Here is a 25,761-nt window from a genome sequence, read left to right as displayed (position 1 = left end):
AATTCATTTTTAAAACTCAAATTGTCAAATGTCAGTCTTATTATATTATTATATATTATAAATTAGAGCGCGGATTTCTATGCAATTGTAAATTTTTTTCCTTTTAATATTTTTTGGATTTTTGTTAGTTATCTCCACGAATCATCATAATTTGAAAATAATGGTGAATTTATTTTTTTTTATATTTCTGCATATTTAAATGTTATTGCATATTTTGGAAAAATTCAAAATTGATTGCATATTGAAGCAGAAATTTAAAAAAAAATGTATAAAATAATATTTTATCAAGCAGAAAAATGAAAACTAAATTTTATAGTTATTAAATAATAAATTATATATATTTATTTATAAGATATATTATCGATTACGAGTTACGACGTAAACTTAATCGCTCTTGCTGTGTCAGTCAGTTATCGACATACCACTCGGCACTCGATTACATCGTTTGTCATTGTCCGTAAATCGTGAATATGCTGAAAATAAACGTGTGTTTAAGTTAATAACAGTACTATTAGGCGAAAACGTTTAGCTCGAAGATCTTTATCAAGACCCGATAATACTAAGTTGCTTCAAATATGCCCCAATAACTTCGGTTGACGTCAAACATTCGTTCTCAGTCTTTAAAAATATGTTAACCACCAAACGTCATAAATTCATAGAAGAAAAACTCAAAATGCATATGATTATTCATTTTAATAATAAATAAAATTTTAAAAATACATTAAGTTGTTCAGAAAATTCCCTAAATTGTTTTTATTAAGCATTTAAGTAATTGATTATTATAAGTTGTTTAATTTGTAAATTTTAAAAAAATAAAAAATTCTTGCATGTTTTTTTTTACATATTTTCATGATTTTTACTGCATATTATATTATGGCATATTTCGATACTTTTTAGTGTATACAAATCCGCGCTCTAATATAATATATTTATTATTTAGCTACCAAATACATTTATTGAATTATGTTAAATGTCATTTAAATTTAGGTACTGCTATACCTATATACTACGCTATACTTTGCAGTTTAGATAATCACGATGGTTAATATAGAAATTCGTCTTTTAACACTCGATATGCTAATCGTGCAGTGAGAAAAATTATAGATGGTTATGTTAAATTATAAGCTCTGAATTGCAAAACAGTAGTTAAAGTTATAGATTAGCCAGTTATCGAAATATGAATAACCACAACAACTTCCTGTTTTAGTTTCCGAAAATTCCCAGAGATTTAATATACAAATAATGCATACCAAATAATCTAATTGCTGCATATTATAATACAAGAGCTCGCTACAGAGTTGTCTATATTAATATTTAATATTCCAATCAACACGGAAACGGAATTATATCATGTGGTCTAGGTCTTTTTCAACTGGGAAATATGAATTGTTCACCACAATAACTAGTCGTAATTATATGATACGAGTATACTTGATTTTTTTTATATTCAAAATTCGATATAAAAGCGCTATTAATGCATAGGACATCATCAGTCGAATAAATTTTTCTGCTCGTTCAATATACACGTAAGTGTATATTATTATATATTCTACAGTCAATACTGAAGTTTAAACAGTATATTATTATACAGACACTACTGGTAATTATGTATATATATATAATTAATCATTATAAACATATTTTAAATTTAATAATAATACATAATTTTTTTTTTATTTATATTATTATTATATATCAAATATATAATATGCACATTGAAACATTTCAAAGTTTTAATTTTGAACGGAAAATCAAAATGTGTCAGCCTATATTTCTAAGAATATTTAATTATTTATTTATATTGTTATTAAATTTATATTACTCATAGTAATACGCTAATATGAATGAAATATTTTTGTTTCAAAAAACGTATTATTATAACATTATTTAATGCAATATCAGTATAGCCGTTATTTACTCATAACTTATTATTATAGCCAATACCGTAAATTATGTGAATAGGTTCATATTCATGGTATTGATAGCTTCAAATTATTCTTAATATTTTAAAACTTATTTTGTATCAATCTAATACCTATCGTAAATAATAATATATGCAGTGACGAAAAGTTTCAAAATTTTTTTTAATTGAAACAAAATAACTAAAATTTTCGCTTTTTATTTAATTAGGTATAAAAAAAATAACTTGGAATATTCAAAAAAAAAAAGAACACTTGCGTATATTCAATATTTTGAAATGTAATTAGATACAACTTTTGCGGGATCGTGCATTAAATTGTTATACTTATTGTACCAAGTATAAATATTTCTATTTATAAAAAAAATTAAAATAGAAGATAAATAAAAGATAAATTAGTCTTTCGTATAACATTGTAGTTTCTAAATGTTTTAAAATTAAAAAAATCTTAATTGATTGTATTAATTTTTTTACCTGTTGTCATTAAAGAGAGTGTCATTTTTATATACAGTGAAAACTCTCTATAACGAATTTGAAGGGACCAAAAGATTTCTTTCGTTATAGAGAATTTTCGTAATATAGAGGGTATAAGAATTATATAATAAGTTACAAATCAAACCAATTTATTAATGTAATATTTACGTTCTATAGAGTTTTTCTTTATAACGAAACTCGTTACAAAGAGTTTTTACTGTACTACAATAAATTGTTAACTTTAAAGACTGACATAGCTACAATATACTATAACATGTTTACATGTATTGTGACAAAGTCTATTAAAACCTATTTATAATTAAAAAAAAAAAATTCTTATTTGATTTTCTATTAAAAAAAAAAAAATTAACCAATTGTATAATAATTGAACTAATGTCCCTACAATAGGTTTCTATAGTTAGAACACTTGAAATTTGAATATATGATAATCTAATATATAATATTAAATATATAGGTACTACCTATTTAGCTTATAGAATCTTAAATCTTGATAGAATCTTATAAGTTATAAGATCTTGTAATATTTCGTTACCGAAACATCATACCAATAACATTTATCATATTACGATTTTCTCAGTTAAACCATGAATTGAGATTAATTTATTTTACCTAAGGTAGTTTATAACAAAATATTATACATTTATGATTTATACACTGTTACTTTTAGTTCTTCAAGACTTACTTTTAAAAATATGTTAATTTGTCAAGGGGGAGAGTTTACTTTTGTAGTTTTACGTATAATTACTTATCCATTTCCGACATCGGGAATTTTAATATCACAGTGTTACCTACCCGCTATATATAATATTGCCTATAAATTTCATTAAGATATCCATTATTTATCGAGTGAAATGTATCAGAAGTAAATATATCGACAACAATTTATTAATTTACAACTTTATCATAGGTGTAGTTTGGCTATATTAATTTGATATTATTTTGTATAATTGTATGTACTATAATAATATGTGGTCTCAGAAAAGGCGGGAGGTAAAGCCTATAGGCTATACATAAGCGTGTCCAGACCTCCATGGCCTGGGGAGGCAAATTGTAAAATTTTAGTTTTTACATACTACATAAGTTAGGTCTTGAGTCACCAAATGGCGACCCACATGCCGCATACGACCCGCGAACACATTTTATCCGGCCCACAGACAAAGAATAAATAACACATAGGTATTACAACAAAATGTATGTGTTATGAATTTATGATTGTAAATTATTATTTTTGTTAGTTATTATTGGTTTTTAATTAATGTAAATATGTACTTAGAATTTTAATGGCCCGCGAAAAATTTTCAGATTCCTAATGTGGTCCAGGCCCGTAGCCACGGGAGGGGGACAATGGAGGCGTTGCCCCCCTAATAATATTAAAAATATTAGAAAGACTATATATAATGCCCCCTCAAAAATTTGCTTTGCCCCATCTGAAAATGACGAGCCTAATGTGACCCTTCAAAAATATTAATTGGTGACCAATGAGTTAGGTACTGGTTAGGTACTTTTTACTGGTAAAATCCTCCAATAAGTCGATGGGACCCTGTCTCTCCCGTAGACAAGCCTATAAGACTATATATAGTATGTGCCATGCAACTTATGCTTATATGTTATGTGAACGTGACAAACCGCGTTAACATAATACTAATTATATAGCATAAGTCTAGTCTATCATTACGAGTAAAAATATAAATTATAGTATAATTATTGAAACATTAATTTTATATTGAATTATATTTTATAATTAAACTTCTGGGATTAGTACATTTAACATTTTTAAATTAAAACGTTTAATTTATTCATAAATATCTACTGCAATGCACATAAAAAATAACATGCATTATAAATATAAAATTATAATATACCTATACTAATATTGATCATTAACATTTATATAAACTTAATTTTCTCATTCTTATGTTACATGTATAAAATAAAGGAAATAGAAAGGAATATCATGACAGACAAAAATAATATTTTATACTTGTTCGATCGTCCTACTGAACCTATATTCATTGGGAAAGGCGATGATAATGTGTCTTTCGATGTGCCTACTGAATACTTGGTGAGTAAAATACGTTTGTTTTTATAGTTTATTATTATTATTTACCATTTAATTCAACGTTTAACGCATCAATTTGAAATTAAGAAATTAAAAAATACTTCAACTTAAGTTTTTAAATATTATTATGTACTTACGTCCTATATATATAATGATGGTTTCCGATTTATAATAAAAATACTATTATAGTAAATATTATTCGATACCACAATAATATTACGAAACCTATTTGAATATAATAATATAATATATTTGTCTTTTTTATTCTTATTTATTCAGATCGACCGTTACAAGCCATTGGCATCGGACATTCAAACTCGTTTTCCCGGTGGTAAAACCATTCCAATCATCAAGTTGAACAATATTCCTGACTTATCGATTCCACTAGGACTTAGTAGAGATGCGCCATTTTCGCTTTTCAACCCATCCCACAGTAAAATGGCCTCGAAGCTCATCGAGATTCTTATGAGTTAGTATAAATAATATAAACAAATAAATGCACGTGTAGTATAAGTAATGAATAATGGATAATGACTAATAAAGTAATAGCTAATAATATTAAAAACAATTATTGTTTAGTGAAACACATACTATTTTAATATGATAGTACCTAATTTAAATGATTTTAAACAATAACATATTGTTAATAATAATTATAGTTAAAATTTAAATCTACGTTTTTTCAGACACGAAATCGTTCGACGAACTCTTATCACTTTCCGTGTACTGTCGCGACCGGATCAACCCGTACATGTTTATTTACGCACTGTCCGTAGTAATAATACACAGACCCGACACTCGCAATTTAAGACTACCATCGCACTCCGAAATGTTTCCTAGTCTGTACATGGACTCTTCGGTGTTCAGCCGCGCCAGAGAAGAATCGGCTGTGGTTCAAGCCGGCTCTAGGGTAAGTTAATTTCACAGCGTGGGGCTTTTATCCGTGTACCTATATAGGTACAATATGAACAGCGCATGGGTATTAAGAGAAGGTTAGGTTAGTTACAAGTGATAAAACTAAAAATGTATAATTTCCGCATTGATTATTGTAATGGCTTTTATATTTTATAGATAATTTAAAAATAAAATAAAATTAGGTTATGAAAATAAAATATTTTTATAATGCAAACTACGTAGTTCTACACTTTTATCTAAAAAAATAGGGCAATAATAAAAAGTTGTCCTATGTGAAGTTTACCCACATTATAATAATATTATAATATGAATAAAGCTATATAGTTTGTATACCTCCGTTTGAATTGCTTATTCTTCTTAATAAACATACATATATGATATATATTATACATTTTTATAACACATATATGAATTTCTAAAAAAGTCTAAAATATGTGAAATAAAATTGTTTCTATAAGATCACGAGGTCATAAAATACGCATTTTGGTTTAAACTATACCTACCTATATAAATGTCCAAGAAGAAAAACCATAATATTATAATAATTTTCGTATCTATACCTAATACCTGCTACCTAGTCTATACAGTTAATTTACAATAAATATATTATATATATATATATATATGTTTTTGCAATAGACTCCAATCGAAATACCGCACGATTATTCTGCCAACAACCTGGACTTGGAGCACAGGATTAGTTATTTCCGCGAAGACATTGGCATCAACCTGCATCACTGGCATTGGCATTTGGTCTACCCGTTCGACGGACCGCTCAATATTGTAAATAAGGACAGGCGTGGTGAATTATTTTTTTACATGCACCAACAAATTATAGCTAGGTGAATAATGATTAGATAGATAATAGTTATATTATTGCTGTTTTGGTATAGGTATATATTGTGCGTTGATATATTATTGCGGTACAACTAATATAGTTACATATATATAGTATTCGTATATATACGTATATTATATTATATATTATAACAATATGCATATTTATACATTTCAATTTAGATACAACATGGAACGGTTAAGCAATAATTTGAATAGAGTAGTTCGTTTGACCAACTGGAATGAACCGATTGCAGAGGGTTACTTCCCAAAATTAGATAATATTTTAGCAAATCGTGTGTGGCCTCCAAGACCTGCCAATGCAGTACTAAAAGTAATATTTGAATTTAATATGCTATGACTTTAAACACAATATTATTATTATACTATGCATTTTTTTAATGCATAATATATACTATATATACAACAATTTAACATGCGTGTATTTTTAATTTTTATATATACAACAGAATATTAGCAGAGAAGTAGAACAAATCACATTTGACATAGAAGATCTTGTGCGTTGGAGAGACCGTCTGTTCAATGCTATTCATTCTGGATTTATTATCAACGTAATTACAAGATATAAATTAAAAGTAGAAAGGCAAAAGACATGAGTTTAACTTTGATTTTCTGTATAAGTCTAAAATATATATTACGGTAAAACTTAAGTGGTCAAATATTTAACACAAAAATTTCAATACCAAAAAGTTTAATAATAGACAACGTTGAAAAAGTATGAAAAAATATATAGAAAAATTTAGCCGTTTGATAAAATATTAAAAATCAGAACTTTATGAAATAATATGCTTTTCCTCTTATATTAAACCTACATATTATAATAAAATCATTAAGCCATAATGGTGTTAAGAGGATATCAGCGCATTGTTTGTGTTCTCTCTCTGGCCCACGTGCAATATTGACAAAATGCATTCACTCAAAATCGTTTATTTCATGTTTTTAATAATAAAAAAGATAGAAAATAATATTTTTATGAGTGTGATATATATTTTTTTTTAGATTTATACTGTCTCAAAACAATTTAATTTCCATTGTATTCACAATTTTTTTTTAAGTTGTATATAAAATTAACAATTACTCAGAAATCATAAAAAAATGATTTTATGCAAATGCATTTTACCTATTTTGCATATGGGTCTAAGAGAAAAAATAAATATTGCGCTGACATCCTCTTGATGAAGTATAAAATGTTATTTTATTACAGACTGCTGGTCAACAAGTTAGATTAACTGAAAATGAAGGAATAAACATATTAGGAAATCTTATCGAAGCTAGTATATTAAGTCAAAATCCAAATTTATATGGTTCTCTTCATAATAACGGTCACAATGCAATCGCTTATATTCACGATCCTGATAATAGATTTTTGGTAAGAACGGATTTTTTTGTTTAATAAAAAATATAATTCAATCAATTTTACAAAATACTTGATTATTTTCAGGAAAACTATGGCGTTATGGGTGACTCAGCAACAGCTATGCGAGATCCAGTATTTTATCGCTGGCACGCATATATTGATGATATATTCCAAGAATTTAAATCTACCATACCAAGTTATACTGTTCAAAATGTAAAATCCATATATATATATATATATTAACTATTAAACTTAAACATAAATGTTTAATTTTTTTTAGTTGGGCTTCGACAGCGTAAATGTGCAAAGCGTCGAAGTAACAGCTACTGGGTTACCGCGTAATGAATTTGCGACGTTTTGGCAGCAAAGTGACACTGAGTTATCTAGAGGTTTGGACTTTTTGCCACGTGGATCTGTATTTGCACGATTTACTCACTTACAACACGCTCCATTCAATTATAAGATTGTTGTAAGTATACCAACTTATATATTTTGTCATAATACCGTATGGTATTTATTTTTAAATTAACTATGCGTTTAAATTTAAAATATCACAATAGCACTAGTTAGTAGTACCTCCTATAACGTGTCGAGTTATAAAAAGTTAATTTGGAATTTTATCATTTTTATGACTTAATTTATCTAATATAGTTTAGTGATAATTTTATTTAAATTTATAGGTTGAGAACAATGGAAATCAGCGAGTTGGAACAGTTCGTATCTTCTTGGCACCTAAATTTGATGAACGTGGTTTACCATTCTTATTCAGAGAACAAAGAAAACTTTTTGTTGAACTTGACAGATTTAGTGTATCGTGTAAGTGTTTTGAATATATTTTTTATTTTCTTAAATAATGCTTAATATGCTAAATTCTGGTGTATTAATAAGATATAGCCAATATCGGTAGCTGTTATATTATAGCAATTCAAAAACCCTAGCCATCGATCATATCGTTATTAAATTAAAGAATTACTAAGCTTTAATATTTTAATGTTTGGCAATTAATTTCCTAACCACCAAATTTGAATTAATTTTTACACGCACAGGTATATTATTAGGTTATTATTGCCCATATTTAATCACGTAAATATGATAATAATTAAAAGCTAAGAAAAATAAAATGATGTACCAAATAGTATTAAACAAATGAAATAATAGTGATATATACTAACTGAATAACTCGGCTTTGTTCGTGTATTAAATAACCGATTCGTATAATCGTATATAAATTTGTTTTTTATTATAATTAAAAATTTAAAGCCTAGTCACGTAATATATAATATTTTTTTATAATTTAGCTTAATTTATGATATTTATAACTGAAATGACAAATAAATAATAATAGATAATAATTATACATTATATTTTACATAGTAAAAATAGTTGTATTTTTTTATTCAACCGAAAATGTTATTATTTTCTTAGTCTTATAAATGGAATTAACGCATATTATATAGTATGTATTATAGTGTATTATAAACTATTATAATTCAATGCTTTCGACCAAATGGTGTACTATTGAACCTATAGTGATTACCCGATTGTTTTATGTATATGTGTACAGTAAAAAGGGGAAGAAACGAAATCGTTCGTCGATCAATTGAATCATCAGTTACTATACCACATGAAGTAACTTATAGAAATCAAGGAAGTAACAGACCAGCCGCCAATACAGATGCAGCGGCAACATTCAACTTTTGTGGTTGTGGGTGGCCACAAAACATGTTGATAGCTAAGGGATCAGTAGATGGGTTCCAGTGTCAATTGTTTGTTATGGTATCTAATGGTGAAAATGATCAGGTATACATTTCGATTATTACAAGTACAATTATTTATAATTTAAGATTAAAAGATCAAAACAGTCGATATTGCACTCTAATTCTTACTATATAAATGTTTACACTATAAATGATTTAGACTACCGGAGTTTTGGATATTTCCCATAAGTCGAGTATAGCAAAACACATAAATACTATCGATGTATATTATATTATACTATGTGTTGTATCTATAGGTATTACATCGGTAAGTTAAAAAAAAAAATACTTTAAAATAACACGGGTGATATCATGTTGATATTTTAATTGCAGACATCGTGCCATTTTGTGGAATTTTCAAAGTTATATACATTATAATATACGTATAAATAATATATTAGGTGTACATTTTACTGATCTATCAGAATTTCAGAAGAGACGAAATTCGTGTGTGCAATCCTATAAATACGGAAAATGTTTCTTATATCGTATTACTTTATCATAAAAAAATATGATGTCTAACATAATATATTATATAATGTCTGACATTAGACTTGTACTCTTATAAAAGCTGTGGGAATAAATAATTAATTCTGTTAGTAACATCAAAAACAATGTTTTCCTATATTATTTTTATGACTACATTAATAATTAATATAAAATCTTTATCAGTATTTAAGGATAATAAAAATTTGGCGTACCTTCCATAATAAGCTATAATATTAATTAGGTACCTTTATACGATGATGTAAAAAATGCTTTCTTAAAAATATTTACTCTCAATTCTTAAATGTGCTTAAAAGACTACTCAGATGACTTTCTCGATACTCGACCACTCGAGTAAATATATCAAGTACTGTAGCTACTAGCAACAACTGAGATAATTTTCAAAGTATTTGATATATTTATAGGAAAATAAGTCTTATAGGTATAATAAATTTAGTTGTATTATAAAATTATATAGTTTGTTTAAAGTGCTCGCCGTTCATCATATTTGATTTTTTTTTTGTTTTATAAACGTTAACTAGGTATAGAAATTTAAAAAACTTAATATTTATTTACACTTATACAAACACTGCAATATTAAATACTATACATTTATGATGCGCTTGAATACTCGATATTGTCCGTCGCAACAGGTGCCGAATGCGCAAGGAGACGCACAAGTGTGCGACGACGCGTCTAGCTACTGTGGCGTTCTTAATTCCCGTTATCCGGACGCCAGGTCCATGGGCTATCCATTCGACCGCTTGCCACGGGACGGTGTTGTCACTCTCCAACAGTTTTTGACGCCCAACATGGTCACGCAAGATGTGCGCATTCGTTTCAACAACCGTACTGTAGCTCCGTTGCAAAACGCTACAGCGAACAGACCCGCAACTACTGGTAACAGGAGGAACTGAGGCATTGGCAAATCGCAGTGAACACAATACGCACGATCAAATTACTTTACACCGATTTTAAATACGTCTAAATAGCATATTATCGTTGTCATTAGTCGATGTATTGACATTAACATGTCTTTTCTTGTAACATTTGAATAACTACTTTATGATCACTATTATCGTTACCAAGACAAACGCGTAAATAATATAATAGGTATATAAAACTGAAAACAAATTTCTTTTTTTTTTCAATTCAAAACTGTCAAAGAAACATGTTCATATTTTAAATCATGGCCCAATTTCTTTCTCAAATCCCGGGGAGGGATACCTAGGTGGCTAGGTCGATTTCTCTCATTTAAACCATAATATTATTACCACAACGAAAATTGTACATTAATCACTATGTGCATGTCAATATCTGTGTCTTGATTTTATTATACTAATTTTTCTATTCGATTTTTATCAAATTGTATTTATTAATGTATTATACATATTAATATACTACATAATATGCACATTATACTTACAATATTATTGAATACACATATTATAATGATTATAGATAATACATATTATACATACATTATATTTATCTAATAAATTGCAAACTTTAAACCTATTGTTGGCTTTATTTTAATTATTTATACATGAATTAATGGTTTTTTCTTTCTTTTGTTGTCCTTAATTTCAATTTAATATTGAGACCAATCACCGAGACTTATCGGAAATAAAAGTATAAGATATCAAATGTATTCGAAACTTCAAATTATTTTAAATACTTTTAAAATAAATCACTAAGAATAATTCAATAAGTTTGCAATAAAATACCTAACAACATTTCTGGTCTTTGTTATTAAGTGTTTTTGGAAAGTTAGGATGTTAAATAGTTTTAAAATGGCAAAAGTGTTTTGTGTTTATTAATAAAATATCGAAGCGTTCATCCAAGAGTAACACTACTAAAAATATTTTTAATCCAAATGACAGAAAAAATCATGGTAACGAGTTTGGCGTAGTAGCAAGCATTATAATAATATAAATTTATAATATAGATATAGACGTCAAAAATAAATAATAATAACGAATAATCCTTTTCAACAGGCTCTCTCCTACAAAATCGCCGTCCCCACTAACCTACTATTCGATTTATATATGTATTTTTGTATGAGTGATGCGCTGCTTTTAGAGACATCCCACACTATTATAAATATTATAATATAATAAAAAATAATAATAATTGTATTTGACATTTGTATGAATAATGTCTTAGGGCGTGCCGAATAAATCGCTATTCCCCAGCAATATGTGTAGTGTGTGTGTGTATGTGTGTGTGTCGTGTGTGTAAACGGACAATATTATTACGCGGACGCACGTTTCAAGCGTAGTAGAGTGACCTAATTTATTTTGTACGTAGACACGCAGTTATAATAATTTATTATAATACATAATCGTCTAATATATTACTATTATTACTGTTTTTACATAGGCAAGTATTCTGTGGCTGCATATTTTACAGATTATAAATTTAATAATTATGTAATATAATAAAGTATTGATTATTATCATAATGATGATACATAATATATTTTTATTTATCAATGTAAATATGTAATTACAATACATTAACATACAATATACATTATAGGGTATCATATAATCATTATAATCATTAATTTGATTGATAATTTTACATAATTTGATTTTTAAATACAATCAAAATAATAATTAGTTATAGTTACACTATATAGATGTATTTCAACTTCAAGTAAGTTATAAGCAAATAATTTAAAATTATACAAAGAAAAAAATGTATTAGGTAAACTTAAAAATCGCCGATATCTGCTTATGTAAATTAAAAAATATAATAATTTTTTTTCAGACCGTTTATTAATAAAACATATAATTGCTTGTGTAAAAATTACAATTTATAAATAGAAATTTATTTTATTTCTCCGTTTGTCTTATAAAACTTGAAACTATTTATGAATTATTTGTTAGTTTTCAGTGTTTTCACAGATAAGGTAACCCCTTATGGTTTATACTTTATAGTAAACCATTATTACTATATTATATTATAATATTCATACCTATAATGTATAAAAGTATAATATATATAATATTATCTTATAGTTTTTACATTTTTTTACTGTTTATGTTGACGCGGCTTATAATCTTTAAATTTAAAAGCAGAAAAATGTACACATTAATATCTGTTTTTTTACATGATCTGCCTAAAATCTCACAAATCTGAAAAAGTCGAAATAATGATCCTGAAGTGAGCTATCAGGGTGGAGCACTGAAACGGCCGATTTTTAAAGATAAATTATTGAATAAAAAAACAGAACAATAATTAACTATTCTTTATTATAATAAAGTGCATCACTTGCCAATTATTATTTTTAAATTATGTCCCCAAGATGATAGTCATATCGTCTAGCCTGTTTCTTATATTTTCTACTAACACCACATAGACGCGTGCACGGGGCAATTTTATTATACGATTCTAATGCGATTTGGAAAATATACGAAGTAGGCTAGACACTAGAAGAGTGCTTAAGAAGAGATGGCAGTCATTTTGAGGACATCATTTTTAAAAAATAAATGGCAAGTTATGTATTTTATTATAATAAAAATAAATAATAATTTATTTATTTTATAATTTATCTTTGAAAATTATAGCCGTTTTAGTGCCCCGCCCTATACACGCAACACAAAAATACAAGTTGTGCTCATGACACATACATTTTTCTACACTGCTTGAAATATATCATATATTTGTATGTATTATGTATACATTTAACATTTATCACAAAATAAAAAGGCAGGTTTATACTATAATCGATTGTGCTACTGTGTTAGGAACATTTTTTGTCAACAATAATAGATACCACGAACACATTAACTCTATTGAGGAGATATTAAGGTGGTATTGTCTTAAAGACTAATAACAGTAATAAAAATAATAAAATATTATGGTATAATATTATTTTATTATTATTAAAATTAAATCAACCTGCTATAATTACGAATTACTTTTAACAGCAATATCATGAAATGCCTATGGTTTGTTACAAGCTGACATAAGCCGATTAACAGTTTCGTTCTGACTTGTGAGTACGACCTTGTATACTGATATTGTTATATAATATTATCGCAGTTACGGATGACGCCGGCGTTCTAGTGACGACTGTGTAAAAAAAAAAATATATATATTACTGGGCCATGTGATATGTGAAACGGTGATAACGAGCGAGCTGATAAAGAGAGAGAAATTATAATATAAAAAACAGTATAATGAGATACGAACAGTTCAATATTCAAAAAGTTTGGACGAGCCAGTGGGATAGAGAGAGACCGCAAGTGGCCGATGTAGAAACGAGTGAAAGAGAAAAACCAATAATTACTATAAGTACTACAATAATACAATACATAATGTGTCTTGTCGGATGATTATTTATTATTACTATTACTATTATAAATAGAAGTACGTCACATACGATCGTCCGGGTCTCTCGAATCCCGATCACTCGGGAAGGAGATAAGTCCGATTTTTCAACTGTACGTGCCCGGAACTCTGCTGTCGAATTGTTTAAAATTCGTTTTGTTAACTACCTAATTACCGATTGCTCCGTTAAACCAAGTTCTCGGAGCCCTCAACCTTTGCCGTTCATCTCTAATCATCGCCTTTGGTACCCAAGTTTTTGTCTGTTACCTTCAATTTGGTCCTTGAACGCTTTGTGATCAATCAGGCGGTCTGCGAGAAGAATGTCAAAAATGAATAACAGAAGCATTGCCGGTCAGCGACTAGACTACTATCACAAAATGGTCCACAATATCATACTGTGTCATCAGGTACGATCAACATATTATTATTGTGGTATTACTATTCCAATATCCTACTTTCCATCATCGTTAAACCCTGTCAACGTTAAATAACACTGAAAACTGTCACTGAAGAGACAATACACTTGCAAGTCTTGTTTGTAAATGTCAATTATTTTTCAAATGAAAGTGCTAATAATAATCATACTTATAATATTGTAGAATCCAGTCACAGGCTTATTTCCAGCCAGCCCAAGTAACTCAGATGCTTGGATCAGAGACAATATTTATACAGTATTGGCTGTATGGGGCTTATCTATGGCCTGTAAAAAAATGGCAGATATGGATGAAGACCGAGCAAAAACTTATGAACTTGAACAGGTATTTTGAATAAATCAATATAGTATATAACAAATTTTACATAAGCTTCTAATGATATTTTTTTGCAAATTGTTTAATATTTTAACTTCTTTTCAATATTATTTAAATTTATATATTTGTTTGACTGCTTAATCATAATATATCAAAATATTTATTTATTTTTAGTTTTAAAACATAAGTTTTAATACATGAATATTTATAACTAGGTCAAATTTTTCTTTTATATATTTAAGTGTATTTTCATGGCTTTATAATTTATTGTATCTATAATATATTATTTATTCAATTTTGATTTTTTTCAACACTATAAAGTATACTCTCTACTCTAGAATCTAGAGTTAAATTAATGGCTATAGCCTCTAATGATACTATCATAATCAGTAACCATCACGTAATCTACCGTGGTAACCATAATACATTTTAATATATATATATAATTTGTATAATTTAATAATTAATAGTTATTTATGAATGCTTATTATTTAAAATTTTAAAAGTACCTATAACTATTGGTGGTTATTATGTCTGACAATGAACAATTATGTTTAAAGTAGGTAAATATAATTTTAAAAAAAATGATATTTATATTATACATAATTTAGTTATGCTTTAATTATAATTTATTGTTTTGCAGAGTTGTGTGAAATTGATGCGTGGGTTATTAATGGCAATGATGCAACAAAAAGATAAAGTAGAACAATTTAAAGTTTCCCAAAATCCATTACATTCTTTACATGCTAAGTATAGTTCTGCAACAGGGCAAACAGTTGTTGGTGATAACGAATGGGGACACTTACAAATTGATGCTATTTCATTATATTTACTAATACTAGCACAAATGACAGCATCAGGTAACTTTAAGAAAATGTTTGCAATATTTACATTGGGTAATTTAGTTAGTAACCAAACCAATATTAATATTAAGCTAGTTTAGTTTTGTATATTATAATTATTTAATGAAAAAATGCACTTCAAATATAATTTTTTTATCATTAATGTATTTTAATGGTTACACTGTTTGAGAGTATGTCAATTATCAGTGCACTATTTGTTTTTTACTTTTAAATCCAAATAAAATATAACATTTTTAAACACGATAATTAACTTCTTTATGCTGTTAGCTTTAATACTTGAATGAATAAAATTATGCTAAAATTTTAAGTTAAGATTATCTGTATTTGTGTGTTGGCTTTTTTTTTTGCTGTTTAAGATTTTATGTGATGTATGAGAATTTTTAAATTTTAATATTTTATATATTACTTAGTTGCATTCCAATTTCAATATCATTAAGAAATCAATGTATAAACATTGATGCTATCAACTTTAAGTTAGACAATTAGACATTTTCACTTTAATATTAATCTATTATTAATTGCACGATAAGATATTTGCTTATTTTGTTATTATTTTAATTACCACTATCATTGTATCTCTTTATTATCTTAAGCTTCCATCTACCTTATTATTAGTAACATATAAAAAAATGTGTGTATTTGTCTAATGTGACCCATAACTAAATAGGTACCATGAGAAATATTTCTATGAGACATTAATAATTATAATATTAAAGCTCAATTATTTAATTATATAATATGATATAGAAATTTGATACAATAGATATTAAAATTTATGAATTTGAAAAGTAATTAAAGTTATTATAAATTACATAATAAATATTTTTTTTGGTAATTTAAAACATAAATATATAATATTACATTAAAAATGATTAAGACAAATTCTCAGCATGCGACCCACGGTAGATTAAAACTAACAATACATGATTGGTTCTGCTGAATACAAATTTGGCTTATTGACTTGGTAAAAGGTCAAAAGTAAAAAAGATAGTACTGACATTCTCTCATCTTCTGTATATAAATATTTTTGTAATAATATCAGTATGTACTCGGAAAAAATTATTTTCCAATAAAGTATTCTGGTATTTTATAATACTAAAAAGTAATGTGTGGGTTATTTATCCTGTTCTATATACTTGATTTTTAATATTTGTCCATCATTATATTTTAAGGTCTTCAAATTGTGTTCAACTTAGACGAAGTGTCTTTTATTCAAAATTTAGTATTTTATATTGAATCTGCATATTGTATACCAGTTAGTACATTTTTGCTTTTTATTTTGAAATACAACTATGAATATTACTTCATGGATTTTACTTAGGATTATGGTGTATGGGAACGAGGTGATAAATCAAATCATGGTCTACCTGAATTAAATGCAAGTAGTATTGGAATGGCTAAGGCTGCTCTGGAAGCAATGAATGATTTGGACTTATTTGGAGCACGAGGTGGGCCATTTTCTGTGATACATATATTGTCAGATGAAGCGCAAAAATGTCATGCAGTTTTACAAGTTAGTGATAATAAGTAAAAGTAAATGTAGTGAAGTAAAAGTTTTTTGTTTGAATATAAAGGTTAAAATAATTTTATATGTTCTAGTCTATGCTACCAAGAGAATCAAGTTCAAAAGAATTAGACAGCAGTCTTTTGTCGGTTATTAGCTTCCCGGCGTTTTCGGTTGATGATCCACAATTGATTCAGTTAACAAGAAATGCTATTGTATCAAATTTGATGGGCAAATATGGTTGTAAACGGTTTTTAAGAGATGGCCACAAAACTCCACGTGAAGTAAATTAATTTTCTTAGTAATTGTTTTACCTTTAAATGACTTATACAAATTATAGGATCCTAATAGACTTCATTATGACCTTCATGAATTAAGGGTGTTTGAAAAGATTGAATGTGAATGGCCATTATTTTTTTGTTACTTGATATTAGATTATTGTTTTCAAAATGATACAGTAACTGCAAATTTTTATGTTGATGCTTTAGAAAAGGTAAAAAAAAAAAATATTAAGAAAATAGTTAAAATCTTGTACGTGTTAAGATAGTTTACTAAAATAATAACTTTTATTAATATTGAGCAGGTAATGATAGATTCTGAAGATGATATAAAACTCGTACCTGAATTGTATGCATTAGAGAGTGAAAATATAAATGCAGAAATTGAAAACCCAGGGAGTCAAAAACGAATAGCGTTAGGAAGATGTCCGTTTTTATGGGCACAGTCACTCTATATGCTTGGAAAACTTTTACAAGAAGTAAGCTATTTTTTTAGAATATGTTTATTTGTAACCAAGATCATTTACAGTAAATACTATATACTTTCATAGAATTTTCTAGCTGTTGGAGAACTAGATCCATTAAATAGGCGTTTATGTTTGGAAAAAAAACCCGATGTTGTTGTACAAGTAGTTGTGTTGGCTGAAGATAATGCAATTCGTGATCTACTTCTCCAACATGATATCGTTGTTCAAACTATTAGTGAAGTTTCACCAATTGAGGTACAACCTTCAACTGTTCTTAGTCATCTTTATACATATTTAGGTAAGCTATAACTTTTTTTTTTATATGTATGCGCTCTGTAATAGTTTGGGGGGGGACTAACTAGGTAAACTATTACTAATTGTATAGTTGATAATACAATACTTTTGTAATTTAAAAGTAAAAATATTTTGTATTTACGAGAATACTGTTGTTAAATTTAAATCATAACAATTATTTTTATTTTTCAAAATAATAATGATCATTGTTTTTGTTATCTTTAAATACTAGGTCGAAATGAAAAACTTGGATTATCTGGAAGAAAATCTCGTGATGTTGGAATTCTTAGTACCAGCAAGTTATATACATTACAAGATCGAATATTTGCCTTCACTCCACAGGTATATGGTTATATAATAAATAAAATGATTATTTTTACAATCAATTTTTAATGTAAGGAGTATACACTATGTAGAATGTAGATAATAGATTGATTACACATGTAAACTATATTATTTAAAGAAAAAAATATATTAGCCTTTGTTGACATTAATTTAGATAGTTTACACCTTATATTTTAATTATCTCAACACTCATATAATATTACAGAAATGGTATAGGAAAACTGAAAAGTTATAGATTTTTAGTTTAAAAAATATTTTAAAATAATACAATAGGACAGGTTAAATCAGTGTTAAAATATAATTATTTTTTTTTTCAACTATTTAAATCTAGATTACAGATCGTCAAAGATATTACATTGCATCTGACAATAATCTGATGATAGATTTATTTAAGAATGAAATTAACTTCTTAAAGTCTAGTTGGCAAAACCTATTAGGCCGACCCACAGTTGTTATTGTTATAAAAAAACTGCATTATGGTATTTATTGTTTTATAAATATTCAAAAATATAATTTTGTATTAATATATTGTGGAATTATAAATTAATAACTATAAAATATATTATTCTTTAACAAAATATGAATTTAAATTTAACATTTTTCTATGAAATTGACAAATCATATTATTTATTTGTATTTAAATTCTTATTTTTTTGTAAATAATAAATAAATATAGTAGTTAACAATCATTAATAATTAAAGTAATAGTGTTTTTGCCTTTTGGTGTATTAATAAAGAATTGACAAAAAGTGTTTTATACATAAGATTGAATTTGAAGTTTGTGAGTGTGTTTTTATTTTAATGAGTTGCTGTTAATTGATTGATATAAATTAATTTTTGGGTTATTTTTCTAAATACATTACAAAATAATAGAAATATTTAGGGAAAATATGTTTTTATTTTATTTTTATGTATTTACTATGTAGTACCTAGTGAATGAATTAGTGCTATTAGGTATTATTTTTTAGTAGACACTTGATTTGGACCAATATTATATGGGAAATGATATCGAATTGTTATTAAACAATATTATGATGGATCTAGCATTTTTGACAATGAGTTGGAAGCATATGTTAGGTCGTCCAACATACACTATAATTGCTTCATCAAATTTTGTAGGTAAGGTGAATATATAATTATATAATATATTCAAAACTATCAATATTAATGGTGTAAAAAGTTATTTTAAGAATTTCTATTTATTTAGCATCAAGCTCTGCATATCATGTTATTTAAGCTTTGTGTTGTTTTTGTTGCATGGCTATGTCATAAGTTTTTAATAACTCCTTTACAGAATTGATTTGTTTTAAACCTTAAAATATTAATTTATTAATTTATCTAATTAATTATCAAGTATAAATACTAAATACTATACATACTGTTTATAGATCAAGGTAAAATTCCTTTAGCTGTTATAACAACAATCAAAAAATTGAAAAGTGGTTATATTAACGGAACAAGGTAACTTACCATATTAAGTGTTTTAAGTACTCAAAATGCATATTTTATTTTTATTTTTTCTAGGGTAACTTTGGGAAACCTTAATGGCTTTCTTAGCACTTCTTGTGTTACAAATCTTAGTTTCTTAGGTAGTCAAGAAATTGGAATGCCATATAGTAAGTTTCTCTTTAATTTTCTTATTAATTTTTATTAACCATAAATTATACCTTTTAGAGCTTAATACAGAGGTAGAACAGTATTTAGATGAGCATATTATCAAAAGTTTTACAAATCAGTCTACTTTATTAACTCGTATGCCTAGCAAAAATTTGAAAATTAAAAGAAAAATGTCAGTTAAAGGAGCTATAAAGAAAACCAGATCATTTATGCTTGACGGTAATTATATTATTTGAACAATTTATTTAATTTTAATTTTCTTAAACTATTGTTAACAGCTGAAGAACGACGTATTCAAGTAGCTGAAACACTAGCTGCTTCTAATTTATTAGCACAAAGAAGTCCATCTCCTGATAATAATGTAGTAATGCCAACTAAAAGAGAGCACCATCGACCACGACTCCATAGTCGTTTTAAGTAATATAAATATTTGTTTTAATAAATTTGAATATTAAGAGGACGCTATACCCGCATAAGTTGTCTCTGTCTTATATACGCGGAATATAGTTAAAAACTGTTTTGCGCGGGACAATTTTACTCCCTCGATATTTATATCAAAATTACCAAAATTTTAAATCGTATTGAGAATAATTTTACCTGTGTTGTAGCGTTTTAATTTTTTTGATAATGGTAACCTATAATTTTTAATAATTAAATGAAAAAAACCTAAAGTTCTCAAACCGATAACTTTAATTTCATTCTTGTTATCAAAAAAATTAAAACGCTAAGACACAGGTAAAGTTCTTCTCAATGCGATTTAAAATTTTGATAATTTTGATATAAATATCGAGGGAGTAAAATTGTCCCACGCAAAACAGTTTTCAACTATGTTACGCGTGTGTAAGACAGAGACAACACATGCGGGTATAGCTTCTTCTTGAGTTAAGGCTGAAATTTTTTATAATTCTTCACAAATAATTGTCTTACTTAAAATACTTACTTTTTTTTGGTGATTATCAAGGTGTAAAAACAATTTATACCACTTATTGCATAATATTTTAATTATTTTATTTTCTTTTGTTAAAAACACATTGTATTTTTTATAATTTTAATTTATTATTATTATTACTTGTTAAAAATATCAATATTAAACATTTTAACAATACAGTTTGTTGTAAATTAGTATTTTCTTGCAAATATTTATCATTGACATATGCAAGATGGTTTATGCTTGAAGATACCACATTTTAAGCACTAACAATTTTAAGAAAAAGATATTTTTACTTTTTTAAATGATTTTCTATTTGTGTAGTATCTAATGAATGAATAGTTGTGGCTATGAGCAGTTGTGTGGGTAGTTAAGGCAAAATCTGGTGACCTGGTGTCATTTAGAATTATAAAAAGCAATTTCAAAATTTCAAAAAGATGCTAACGCAATTTTTTTTCTCTTTTTAAAACTATTACTTGCTATTTCTTATACTTGTGTTATTATTTATATACTCAGTGAAATAATGATTACGACTTAACGTTTTAATATGTACATATTTCTTGAAAAATTGCCCTAAATTTAAGCATATTTTAAGGGCAAGTACAGAGTTACTGTATGCTGAAGCTGAATTGGACGGTATTTTATCTATGTTAAGTGAATCAGACTTGGAAGAAAAAGGAGATATTTTACAATACTTAGTGGACACTTATGGCTTAGAATATGATACAGGTTGACACAATTATAAATTATAGTTAAATTTATTTTTGTTTATAACATTTATTCAATTTTCAATCTCTTAATAGGAATGAAGGAAGACTGTAAACCAGTTTTAGTTAAAGATTTATTAAAATTACTTTATGAAAAGGCATGTCAACAAAATCATTGGGGTTTAGTCAGACATACGGCTGGAATGTTAGGGAAACGCGTGGAAGATTTAGCCAAAGCTTTAACAGATCTTTTGGTTCGTCAAAAACAGGTAAATTAAATTTAAAAAAAATAAATATATTTTGAAGAAGTATGTTTTGAAAAACTGACAAACATTTTTATTTAAGGTAACTATTGGTATGCCTCCATTTAATGAGCATACAATATCAACACCTTTACCTGAAGGTGAATTACGACAAGTAATTCATGATGCTTATGGAGATGATGAAAGTACAGCCATGTTAACACAGGTAAAGTTTATCAATTTATAATTTTAAAATCTATCTGATATATTCAATTTTTATTATAAAATTTAGGAACTTTTAGTTTATTTGGCCATGTTTGTGAGGACCGAACCACAATTGTTTTTGGAAATGTTAAGGCTTCGAGTTGGTTTGATTATACAAGTTATGGCTGGTGAATTGTCTAGAACATTAAATTGTTCAGGGGAAGAAGGTTCCGAACATTTATTTAATTTATCACCGTTTGAGATGAAAAATCTCTTACATCATATCATGAGTGGAAAAGAATTTATATTGAGTAGCGGTAAATTATTAAATTACATAGCTAAAAATATAATTAAATATAATTTTTCAACAAATTTGATTTTGTTTTCTAGTTGGACGTGGTAATTTTTCAGTAGTTAGCTACAAATCAAGTCATGTCAGTAAGGTAATTAATAGTATACTTAAGTTATTATTAGTCACGTGGTGAGATATTTATTTGTATCCTTGGTATTTATAAGATATCCTTGGTATTATTTAAGTTATCACTACCTTTTTTGTATGTAGCAGTTGCAGCACATTTTATTTTATGTCAATTAATCAAATAATAATTTTTTAATTATATGAATGTTCAAAGTGATTATAACTAACATAAATTGCATATTAAATGTATTTTTGTAATTTAAATCATACATTTTTTACTGAAACCTCTTGACCAAAAACGTATAAAAAAAATAGAGTACAAGCAACAAACTAATACACAAATTAATATGATAATTGTAATTAATAGAAAAGCCAAATTGAAGGATTATTGTTGACTGATAAATCGGAAGTCAACAATGATGCATTAGAGAGTGATCGTCAAGGTCAATGGTTACGGCGTAGACGTTTAGATGGAGCATTAAATCGAGTACCCCGAGAATTCTATAAACGTGTTTGGATTATTTTAGAAAAGGTACAAATATATTTGTCAATCCTAAAATCCATTATAAATAAATTTGATCTAAATAAAGATTGATGAAAAGTAGCAAAATTATTTTTTTTTTATTTTAGTGTTGTGGAATAGCTATTGATGGAAAACTCTTATCACAGAGCTTAACCCAAGAAGTAAGTTAAATTTTTCAAGATAGATACGTATAATTTGAACATTAAATTGATACATTTTTACTTGACTTAGATGACATCCGGTGAGTTGAAATTTGCTTTAGCTGTAGAAACCGTACTGAATTGGATTCCACATCCTGAGTATAGACAGCTAATTGTCGAGACATTAATGATATTTACACTGTATGCTGAACAAGAAATTTCACCTACTCCACATCGAATAATAACAATTGAAGATTTTGTACATAAAGCTAATGAATTATTTTTACAAGATCAAGTATGTCAAAAGTTTTTTGTATTTCATAACCACACATTTTTATTTATTTATCTAATAATAGATTGCTATTAATGGAGATGCTACTTTGTGCTGTGCAAAAATACACAAAGAACTCACCCAGGCTGGCTCACTGTTATGTGGTGGTGCTGCGTATATTTGTCAACATTTCTATGACAGTGCCCCAAGTGGAAGTTATGGAACAATGTCATACATTATAAGAGCAATTGCCTATGTCTTAGAAGATTCCTTGGGACTAACTGATGTTGACTGTTCTATTTCATGATTTTATTATTAATTTTTGTTTAAAAAATTTTAGTACCACGCTATATTAATGATAGTTTGAATTTTAATTCCAATTGGAAATAACATAGTCGTAGTTTTTTAATTATTGTGAAAAAGAATTCCTATAGTATTGTTTATGCATACAGTTATTATTTAATTGATAATACAATTGTATATTTAATAGTATTAATTATACTTTAATAATTGTGATTGTTTGAACAATGAACTAAAAAAATAATAAATTAAATGTACTTAAATAAAAGTAGTTAAATGAGAATTGTGATTCTGATGTGGTTCAAACATTTATAATATTTAAAAAAATTTAATCATGGCAATATAAAAAATAATTAATATAATATCTTTACTATACTTTCTTAATACTTAAAATTATACACTGCCATATTACTAGTCAAATTATTAATCTTTAAATTGTAAATTTTTATATAAATAAGTTGTTTAAATATTTAATCAAAATAATGATACTCTTCCAAATAATTTTGAGAATTGATTGTCTACTTCTGTTATAATATTTTAGCTATTTATCAAAAATAGTTTGATAAATATTTATAGTTTATAATTAAACTAAGATAGTTTTTAACAAGTTCTTAAGTACTTCTAAAATTTTTTTATCTAGTTTGGAGATACTTTAAATTAAATTAATACCTAGTAAAATGCTGAAAATGTAGTTTATATTCTAATTTCTTAATTAATAGAGATTTTATTGGAAAATAAAATGTATTTTTATTTGATCGATATTATTCTGAAACTATTAAATGTTAAATATTTATTTTTATAGAAATTTAGTATATATTTTATAATTGAATCTATTAAATAGACAACAAATTTGACTTTGATGAAAATATGAAAGTTTTGTGAGTAATAACTGTAAAAGGAACACATATAGCTAATTAAATAATTTAACACAAATGGTAACAATAGAAATGCGTTAATGATATGGAATCTGGACTACCACCAAAAGACTACAATTTTATTAATATTATTTAATTTCTTTAATATTTCATCAAAATTGAGCATTGCCATATATACTCTGACTGTTTGAGAGGCATCTTATAATATATTTAACTGTAGTTGAGATTTTCGTACATTTTTTAGATTGCTAAATTCGTCTTTTTGTTTCTGTCCAAATTCCCAACCATTTGCGCAATTAATGTTTATTAATATTTTGTAACTGTTCACTGTACAGTTTGATAGAAATTCAACATTTAAAATTGTACTTAAAACTTTTATAGTGACTACAGTAGGTACCGCTCAATATGGACCATATTATCACACAAATATGTTATTAATTCTATTTTACAATAAATAGGCATAATTGTAAGGTCTTAAAAAGTGATCATATATGATGATTAATGACATTAGACAATTAAGCAGTACCCCTTATTATAAATCATTTTGTTTCTTACAAATATTATAATGATTAATGAATATAACAGATTATAATAATAAGTATGCATAATTAGTAACATAATAATATATAATAAAAGTAAACATTACCTATGACTATTACTATGTTTTTAATTCAATGATAAATATTATAAATTATTATATATATAAATTAGACACAAACAAACAATATAAAATGTTCAAACAGTTGTGTGAGATTATATTTCATTATAATATTAAGTAAATTGTGTGCTCATAATTTTTAAATGTAATTTATTTTTTACATACTAACACATTTAAACACACTTATAAATA

General features: G+C 26.5%; 2 protein-coding genes across 4 annotated transcripts; both read left to right on the top strand.

Annotated features, from left to right (window-relative positions):
• Positions 1-1,484: 1,484 nt before the first annotated feature.
• On the top strand, positions 1,485-11,282 carry LOC113559101 (phenoloxidase 1-like). Its single transcript, XM_026964689.1, has 13 exons — positions 1,485-1,600; positions 4,350-4,475; positions 4,752-4,941; positions 5,159-5,382; positions 6,027-6,229; positions 6,408-6,558; positions 6,695-6,796; positions 7,450-7,614; positions 7,687-7,815; positions 7,883-8,071; positions 8,283-8,418; positions 9,167-9,402; positions 10,499-11,282. The coding sequence occupies exons 2-13, from the start codon at positions 4,368-4,370 to the stop codon at positions 10,760-10,762; spliced, it is 2,097 nt and encodes a 698-aa protein (XP_026820490.1). The 5' UTR covers positions 1,485-1,600; positions 4,350-4,367; the 3' UTR covers positions 10,763-11,282.
• Positions 11,283-14,036: 2,754 nt separating this feature from the next.
• On the top strand, positions 14,037-24,333 carry LOC113559424 (probable phosphorylase b kinase regulatory subunit alpha). Of its 3 annotated transcripts, none has more exons than XM_026965239.1 (25): positions 14,037-14,150; positions 14,224-14,593; positions 14,786-14,944; positions 15,579-15,795; positions 16,971-17,053; positions 17,120-17,311; positions 17,398-17,586; positions 17,643-17,795; positions 17,886-18,059; positions 18,132-18,345; positions 18,574-18,683; positions 19,658-19,805; positions 20,075-20,147; positions 20,211-20,302; positions 20,361-20,522; positions 20,582-20,720; positions 21,827-21,960; positions 22,035-22,207; positions 22,284-22,406; positions 22,473-22,701; positions 22,775-22,827; positions 23,170-23,334; positions 23,433-23,486; positions 23,557-23,760; positions 23,822-24,043. In XM_026965239.1, the coding sequence occupies exons 2-25, from the start codon at positions 14,507-14,509 to the stop codon at positions 24,041-24,043; spliced, it is 3,549 nt and encodes a 1,182-aa protein (XP_026821040.1). In that variant the 5' UTR covers positions 14,037-14,150; positions 14,224-14,506. The 3 variants fall into 3 exon arrangements, with proteins under 3 accessions (XP_026821040.1, XP_026821038.1, XP_026821037.1); XM_026965237.1 differs by lacking the exon at positions 19,658-19,805 and adding an exon at positions 19,018-19,165; XM_026965236.1 differs by lacking the exon at positions 14,037-14,150 and having other exon boundaries at positions 14,507-14,593; positions 23,822-24,333.
• Positions 24,334-25,761: the final 1,428 nt, after the last annotated feature.

The sequence above is a fragment of the Rhopalosiphum maidis genome, chromosome 3 (genome assembly GCF_003676215.2).
Source record: "Rhopalosiphum maidis isolate BTI-1 chromosome 3, ASM367621v3, whole genome shotgun sequence".
In the NCBI taxonomy this organism is placed as follows: Eukaryota; Metazoa; Arthropoda; class Insecta; order Hemiptera; family Aphididae; genus Rhopalosiphum; species Rhopalosiphum maidis.
This window is presented reverse-complemented; position numbering and strand designations above follow the sequence as displayed.